This window comes from Helicoverpa armigera, chromosome 6 (assembly GCF_030705265.1).
Source record: "Helicoverpa armigera isolate CAAS_96S chromosome 6, ASM3070526v1, whole genome shotgun sequence".
Lineage (NCBI taxonomy): Eukaryota > Metazoa > Arthropoda > Insecta > Lepidoptera > Noctuidae > Helicoverpa > Helicoverpa armigera.
Window position 1 is genome coordinate 5,989,363 of NC_087125.1, and position 7,634 is coordinate 5,996,996.

Sequence of the window (7,634 nt, forward strand, 5' to 3'; positions counted from 1 at the left end):
ACAACAATGACTTTGAAGAATTTTGGCACAATTATATTCTATGACCAGCAAGTGTTTCATTAAGGCTGGCCCCCATCAGGCGTGTACGATTTTTGGGCGTCTAAATAGCCCCTAAATAGTCACGTGTGCGCTGCGTGAGCGTTGCGTTTTGCTGTCTTGAGGCGCGTGTGAAGAGTGCAAAAGGCGTACGCGCAGCGCGCACGCGTTCTCGAGTCGCGTTCTTATCCCTTCGCCCGCTAATGTTTCGGTCGGTCAAATGGTGGACAGTATTACTGGAGGCTGCATACGCGTTACACGACGGCAAGACGCGCTTTCACAGTGCGATCGCGTCGCGCAAGCGGCTTACCCCATTGTCCCGACCCTATCGTAGGGAGGCCTTGGAACATTCATGACACAGCTTCTCAATTTTGAGCCAAACTGTGATGGTGTCTAAAGTTCTGTCGTTGCTGATTCTATGTAATGGTGACTAAAACTTAACTAAAACTAAAAATGTACTGTGAAAAGCTGAAGGATCTCGGCCTGAAATTAGTATGTCATTGTCTATGGTGTTTGAGAAGATATAAAAAACTTTGTAGAATGGCAATTCTGAACTGATTCTGTCAATGTCATTCTTTTACCCCATGAACCGTTGTTGTTAGTGGTGGTTTGACTAACCAAAATTTGCAAAAATGGTAAATAATCTAACATTTATTAACTAATCATTGTATTTTATATCATGAAAAGTGTTCGAATGTGATCTTGAAATGCGTGTAGTGCGAGTTTTCCCTATATTTTGCTTTAATCGGCGATATGAAAATGAGTGTCAACTTTGTTTCAGTCGCTGGTAATTCCAGACAAGTTCCAACATATTCTTCGTATTATGAATACGAACATTGATGGCAAACGCAAAGTGATGTTTGCCATGACTGCCATCAAGGGTGTTGGACGCAGATATTCCAATATCGTGCTGAAGAAAGCCGATATTGATCTCGACAAGCGTGCTGGAGAATGCACCGAAGAAGAGGTATGTAATAAGTTAAAATTATTGCCTTTCTTTACGTGGTAATATGTGTTAGCATTCGAAATAACCCCTGGCTGTTTACATTGGATTTCATGTCAACTGAAGTAAACACTGATTTGGGTTGTAATACTTATCCCAATTCACTTTATTTTACTTTCTACTAGTAGCTAGTACAGTCATGATTATGTAGTTGTTCTGATTCGCATAAATGTCAGCAAGTTATTGGCAGTCTCGTTCTCTCTAGAAGTCTTAATTTATTTCATGAAAGTCAATGTATCTGTTATTTTACAGGTTGAAAAAATTGTGACAATCATGTCCAACCCCAGGCAATACAAAATCCCAGACTGGTTCCTCAACAGGCAGAAGGACATTGTTGATGGTAAATACAGCCAGCTGACATCTTCCAACTTGGACTCAAAGCTTCGTGAGGATTTGGAAAGGCTGAAGAAGATCCGTGCCCACAGAGGTATGCGTCACTACTGGGGTCTGCGTGTGCGTGGTCAGCACACCAAGACTACTGGCAGGAGAGGAAGAACTGTTGGTGTGTCTAAGAAGAAGTAATCTTAAAACCTTTTAAAATAAAACCATAATTTCTGCATTTAATCTTTTATTTTGTTTCTCTATTTGATCTCACTTGTATCAAGTTCCTTCCAAGAAAGCATTTTGTATATTATGATAACAAGATATGGTACGAACCATCAAAAATCACAATAGATTCTATGAAACATTATAACAATAGAAATGATTGGTGAGACAAAATATTCTCATAGTTGTACCTATGCTTACATCACTCATACAATAAAAGAAATCACTACAGGATGAATAAACAAGGTAAACTTAATTATCATTTTACATATGAATTAATATGTGATGTTAACTAGTAACTAAACAAACTTAAATGTATTAACATTGCAACACCATATACAAAATTACTCATACTGTGCAATAAGTACCATCATGTAGACTCCAGCTAATAGAGCCACTATTTCTTTGATGGACTGTGAAAGCTTTGTGGAACTTTCTAATAGTTCAGGAATTACAGAGACAGTGGCAATGTAAATGAAGCCTCCAGCGGTGAAAGGTAAAATCAGGGAGGAGACCAGGCCTTCTCCTGAACCTCTCAGATAAATAGACAGGACAGTGCCAGATACAGCACCAAATGCTGTCAACAACTGCAACATCATTGCTTTTCTTCTTGAACATCCAGACTGAACAAGTATCGCAAAATCACCAATCTCATGGGGAATTTCATGCAAAAATATAGTAACAGTCGTAATTAGACCTATATTTTGTCCAGCAATGTATGAAGCCCCGATAGCTAAGCCATCAGTAAAGTTGTGAGTGAAGTCTGCAGCAAGGTTTAAATATCCAGCTATCTTGATGTCTTCTTTTTTGTCTTTGGATTTCTTCTTTTGTTTTTCATCCGATTTTTTCTTGTCCCCTCCATGTGAATGGCCATGGCCGCCGTCAAATAGCCGGACGGTTTTCTCTACTACTAAGAATGTTATAATTCCTCCTAACACTCCAAGACCAACTGTGATGTCATGTGGTTCGTGCTGCCCGCCGTCATGTGAGTGACTATGGCTGTGTCCTCCTGAGCCATCACTAGGCACAAGTGCGTGTGGAATCAAGTGCAGAAATGCATCACCAAGTAAACCGCCGGAAGCGAATGAGAGCAATATCTTGAGTAACGGTTGTTTTTCTACCGTACCGTCAATAGGTATAAAGAAAAGTATAAAAAACGGCACTACACTAATAAAGAGTGTTGAACTTAATGCTCTGACGTATAAATCGTAATCGGGTTCAGTTATCACTTTTTCACTTTTCTGTTGTTCATTTGCAGCTTTGGAGTATTTGAATGCTGGTGGTTCATTTCCATGAGAATGATCATGGGAGTGACTATGACTATGTCCTAATACCACAATCACTGTACAGGCTAGAATAAGTCGCAATAATAGTCCTTTACTTGGATAAAACATTCTAAAAAATTACTGTTTTTTCCTACAATAAAGTGCTCCACACTACAGTTTACACACAAGAAAATGACACAATGACAGTGACGTGACAGATGTGACGTGACCTGGCTGCTTCACGATATCACAAAGCCCAGAGAGCAAGTACCATAGACATTTTCGAATGGGAACGATTGGGCTCTAAATAGAAATCTAAATATCAAATTAATGAACATCCTTAATTTTAGTTTTTTGAGTTTTCCTTTTATTTTATTTATTATCCATCATTTGCTTTTCAATAAAATAACGTAACATGCAACAAAATCGGTCAAGAGCGAATTGGAGTCACGAACGAAGAACCAAAAAAGGTAGGAATCTTATTTCTTGCCACAGAATAGACTTACGAAATAAATTGCACCGTGTCTTAAAATTAAATTTTATTGATTTATGAGTATAGATATCAATAATAGGTTTTCTAAAACCAGTAAGTCATTTTGATATTGCCGTCAATATCTCGCTGTGTTTCGACGATGCTGGACTGTCGAACTAGTTTTCGCATTGAGCTGCGCCGTATGTCGGGTATTTCTGGAACTTCATCTTCAACCAACGGCGCTTGTGTTAATTCTAGTTGGTCTAAGTTTTCATACGAATCCGCATCAGATATTTTTCTGTAAAATGAAACAATAATAAAGTTTGAATAAGAATTGGTTAGATAGATTATCGAGTTTCAGATAGCTAGAGTTAAATTTAGAAGTTTTGATGATTAGGTAAAGTTAGATTACATCTTGTTCTAGATATTATGATCTTCATAAGAAGATATTATAACATCTTGCGAGCCAATTGAACCAATTTCGATAAACCGCAAGGTTATGATAATACCTACTTGAGATTTGTTTTATCTCGCAAGCGTGGTAATAACACGGACAAGTGCCCCTTCTGAGATAATACATATTTTACGTCGGCCTAAAACATGTTTTGTTTTAAAAATATCATGACTTTTGGATGAATTAAAAAGTACCTACTAGCAGCAGAGGATTGCAATAGGCTGAGTTTAATGATTCATTGTTTTATCCTTACCTTGGATCGCCACAATTCATACAGTCAGCGTAAGACCAGTCCTTGCCAAACTCTTCACCTTCTTCAGCAGTTTGTGGAAGTGACGTGTGCAAGGTCTCAGGTAACCTGAGAGCACTCAGACCTCCTACGACAGATACAGCTCCCATCACTACCAGAGGCAGTACCAAGTTACTTGAGCCCTGTAATGTACACGAAAATTTTTATATAAAATGTGATAATTTTTTTATTAAATCTGCTTAGAATAAGCACGTTTAAAGATTTTTCGTTTTCTCACTGAGGTTGGGAACTAAATCTAAACGGAATCTCTTAGTCAGTTTACCTGTCTGCAGCGTCGCAGCTTATAAGAAGGTACCTAAAAGTATAAGTAGCTAGCTATACGGTAAAGAGAGGAAAAAAATCATCAGGACATCCAGGTCCATAAAATATACTATCCAGGTTCACATAATTAAGGTTAGCATTGCGAATACGTATTTACAATTAGTCTACTGGTTACATAGGTGTTTGAAGTAGAAGAAGATCACGCACAAGCCGACTCTAATTTTGCTGATAAAATGGTGTGTTTAGGGTCAGTTTCAGAATGACTACGGAGATGCGAGATTTCGCAACATGGTATAGTATGATTGTCTGCACCCAGATGGTGAAAATAGAAAACGCTTAGCGATTCTAATGCCTTACCAAGTAGTTTATAAAAGGTATTATAATTAAACCCAAGCCGCCAATGTATGCCGATGTTCCGATACCGACTCCTCTCAATTCCGTCGGGTACAATTCTCCGGCATAAGGGTATATTAACAAGAAGGACGCAGATATAAAACACTTGGATATTAAATAGAGGATTAGGGTTTCCGTTCGAGCATCTGGAAAATTATTTCGGTAATATACAAAGGTAACTATTTACAAGGACGTTTTCGTATACCAACTGATACGTTACGACAGTGCTTACCACTTGGGAGTAGTACGGTGACAATGCAAAATATTCCACTTATAACCATTGATAAACAAAGTGGCCATCTTCGTCCGATGCGATCCATCAGTACCCAACAGACTAGATAGCTTGGTATTTCTACCGCAGATGAAAGGAAAAAGCTCATGTACTGATTGTCACCGATAGCCGGGCCATAGTAGCTGAGACCGACATACACCATCTCTGAAGCGCACCAGTTTAGTGTAATCAGAAATGTTTTGAGCCTCATGTTGGGAGTACGACATAGAGCAAACACACTCACAGATTTAGCTTCTGTCACTCCTCTTTCTTTTTGTTCTATAACTTGCTTTTGAAGTTTATTCGTATACTCTTCGGGGAGTTCTTTTCCATTTACTCTTGCGATAGTTTTTAGAACATTATTAGCCTCTTCAAGTCTTTCACGCATAAGAAGCCATCGAGGAGACTCCGGCAGTACGAACCAATAAAGATAATAGAAAAAGAACGGTACTGATGTTGCTAGGGCGAGGCTTCTCCAGTCTCGGAGTAGGTATGTGACGGCTGATAACAATATCAAGCCCAATGTGTAAAATATGCATGTCATCACGGTGACAAAAGATCTGTAGTTTGGGCCGGCTAGTTCTAAAGCTGAAATGCAATACTTTCACAGTAATTAAATATTTTAATTACATTCAAATCTATTTGCCGCTGTCATACTTACAAATAATAAAAGGAATCTGGTATACAGCGGGGATAGTCAGGCCTACAATGACACGGGCCAATGTCCAGAACCAGAACTCGTGGGCATATGCTGTCATTAAGCTTCCAAGGAGGAGTGTGCTTAGACATAAGAAGAAAGATTTCTTGCGTCCTATTCGATCATTCAAAAGGCCGAATGTGTAAACTCCAACGGGTCCTCCGATGTTTAGAGCGACTAAACCGAGAGTTGGGTACACATCATACTCGCACACTAGATCAAACTGGAATAAAATAATTGCAGTTTTGTACAAGGTTAGGTTTTATTTTAGATACTTACAATATAGTCTGTGGGGGATTTAACTACTTACATCAATTACAACGGACGATATTACTTCAGATGTATCATATTCGTAACCTTCAACACAATTTTCAGTGGGCCAACTTTCATTAACTTGTACAACTCCACCCATCTTTATTATTTCCTTCCAGTTTACAGCGTATCGTGAACATTTTTCGAAGGTTACGTTATCCTGTAAGGATTTATTGACGTTTTTTACAATTAGGTAGGTACCTATCTACTTATTTAATTTTCAGTGACCCTGACATCTATTAACGGATGATTATGGCGGTGATCGGTATAGTCGAGAGCGGCAGATGTAATTACAGCTTACAATATTTCGTATAGATGATGATGATTTATTGTGAAAAGTACGCTTCAATGATGGATGACAACAAAACTTGGTACCTTTCGTGGAATTGATAGAATTTTACGTTGTTCTCTTGTAAAATTGAGAGGTTCTAGTTCAGAGACTTTGCACCAGTGGTCGGGGACGTCTGTCATGAACAACTGGTTGAAGGCGCAGAAGCCGCAAGGTAGGCAGGCTGGCAGGCAGACGAGCCATAGCAGAAGCTTCTGATAGAGGCCGAACTCCCCGATTTTTGGCAGCAAGTCATCCAAATCGATGGCCTCATTAGTTTCGTCAGCCTTAAGAAATTATTATTCAATATTAGGTAACTATGATTTTTTTCAGTAGTGCAAGTCTGAAATTAGCATCAAAATCCTCTTAAAGATTTAGTGTGATTAGTATATGGAATTGTGTTACTGGATTAATTAATAGCTAACAGCACTTGCTTTATTTAGGTCAAGGTTATTCTAAGCGTACCTTTGAACTGGGAACGCATCCAGAGGATTACCAATGTTTTACCAATGTTTTACCTACAGAATCCTGTCCAGAATAAATTGTAACGTGTTACGTTATACTCAGTGAAAAATTAAGCGCTTTAAATCATAGGTGTTTTAATGATAATTTAATTGATATGAAATAATTAATGACTTCAACTGTAGTAATTTTCAGTTAAATAATTGAAATAAAATGTACAGATTTTAGGATTTGACACTAATTTCACCATTTTTAATGTGTTGCTGTATAATTTATTGGATTATTTCATAATTTGAATATATTTTTGATGAAATTCGGGCAATGTAGAGTCACATTGTTTATAAACTGACACAAATTAAATATTAAATACCGGTTGTTTCTCCTCTGTGCCATAGGTCGTTGTGCTACTTGCATTTTTCGTCATCACACTCAAGCACACACTAAGAACTATATTATGGTACTAATATCACGTGTATGGGCCACCATTCACATCCAACGTTTTAGTTTGAGAGACTTTCGTGTTACGGGAGGAAGCCATAAAGTATTAATTTAATTAATAGAACTTAGCTACGCATGCGATTGTAGGTATTGTACCTGCCATCGTTCAGCTGCCAAAGCTAATAAAGGCTTACTCGCTGAATTAAACCTATTTGCATGGATAACTAGGTATATCTATCTATTTATAATCGAGGTCTGTACCTACAGACATTCCTTTTAAACGAGAACGATGCATTTATTTTCTGATATAAATCTTATATAAGGTTTTCTTAATTAATGAACGAAAACGAGATCGATTTGCTGTCGATTTTCAAAAAAATAGTTTT

At 37.9% G+C, this 7,634-nt stretch overlaps 3 protein-coding genes across 4 annotated transcripts; 1 reads left to right on the plus strand and 2 right to left on the minus strand.

Annotated features, from left to right (window-relative positions):
* Nucleotides 1-514: 514 nt before the first annotated feature.
* Nucleotides 515-1,598, plus strand: LOC110371897 (small ribosomal subunit protein uS13). Its single transcript, XM_021328334.3, has 3 exons — nt 515-671; nt 818-1,003; nt 1,292-1,598. Exons 1-3 carry the CDS (start codon nt 669-671, stop codon nt 1,559-1,561), a joined length of 459 nt encoding a protein of 152 aa, XP_021184009.1. The 5' UTR covers nt 515-668; the 3' UTR covers nt 1,562-1,598.
* Nucleotides 1,591-3,074, minus strand: LOC110371896 (protein catecholamines up). Its single transcript, XM_021328333.3, has one exon. It carries the CDS (start codon nt 2,977-2,979, stop codon nt 1,930-1,932), a length of 1,050 nt encoding a protein of 349 aa, XP_021184008.3. The 5' UTR covers nt 2,980-3,074; the 3' UTR covers nt 1,591-1,929.
* Nucleotides 3,075-3,280: 206 nt separating this feature from the next.
* On the minus strand, nt 3,281-7,326 carry LOC110371895 (carcinine transporter). 2 transcript variants are annotated; one of them, XM_021328331.3, is made up of 8 exons: nt 7,181-7,326; nt 6,396-6,635; nt 6,019-6,180; nt 5,673-5,931; nt 4,973-5,599; nt 4,705-4,886; nt 4,030-4,208; nt 3,282-3,620 (listed from the first exon to the last, which is right to left on the minus strand). In XM_021328331.3, the coding sequence occupies exons 1-8, from the start codon at nt 7,232-7,234 to the stop codon at nt 3,428-3,430; spliced, it is 1,896 nt and encodes a 631-aa protein (XP_021184006.3). In that variant the 5' UTR covers nt 7,235-7,326; the 3' UTR covers nt 3,282-3,427. The 2 variants fall into 2 exon arrangements, with proteins under 2 accessions (XP_049691681.2, XP_021184006.3); XM_049835724.2 differs by lacking the exon at nt 4,705-4,886 and having other exon boundaries at nt 3,281-3,620; nt 5,256-5,599.
* Nucleotides 7,327-7,634: the final 308 nt, after the last annotated feature.

Coding starts and splice junctions, on each gene's coding strand:
- LOC110371897 (XM_021328334.3), top strand. Junction 1,004..1,291: donor GAGAATGCACCGAAGAAGAG/GTATGTAATAAG, acceptor GTTATTTTACAG/GTTGAAAAAATTGTGACAAT.
- LOC110371896 (XM_021328333.3), bottom strand. CDS start 2,979: ATGTTTTATCCAAGTAAAGGACTATTATTGCGACTTATTCTAGCCTGT.
- LOC110371895 (XM_021328331.3), bottom strand. CDS start 7,234: ATGACGAAAAATGCAAGTAGCACAACGACCTATGGCACAGAGGAGAAA. Junction 6,181..6,395: donor TTCTATCAATTCCACGAAAG/GTACCAAGTTTT, acceptor AAATCCTTACAG/GATAACGTAACCTTCGAAAA. Junction 4,209..4,704: donor TACCTTTTATAAACTACTTG/GTAAGGCATTAG, acceptor TGTACATTACAG/GGCTCAAGTAACTTGGTACT.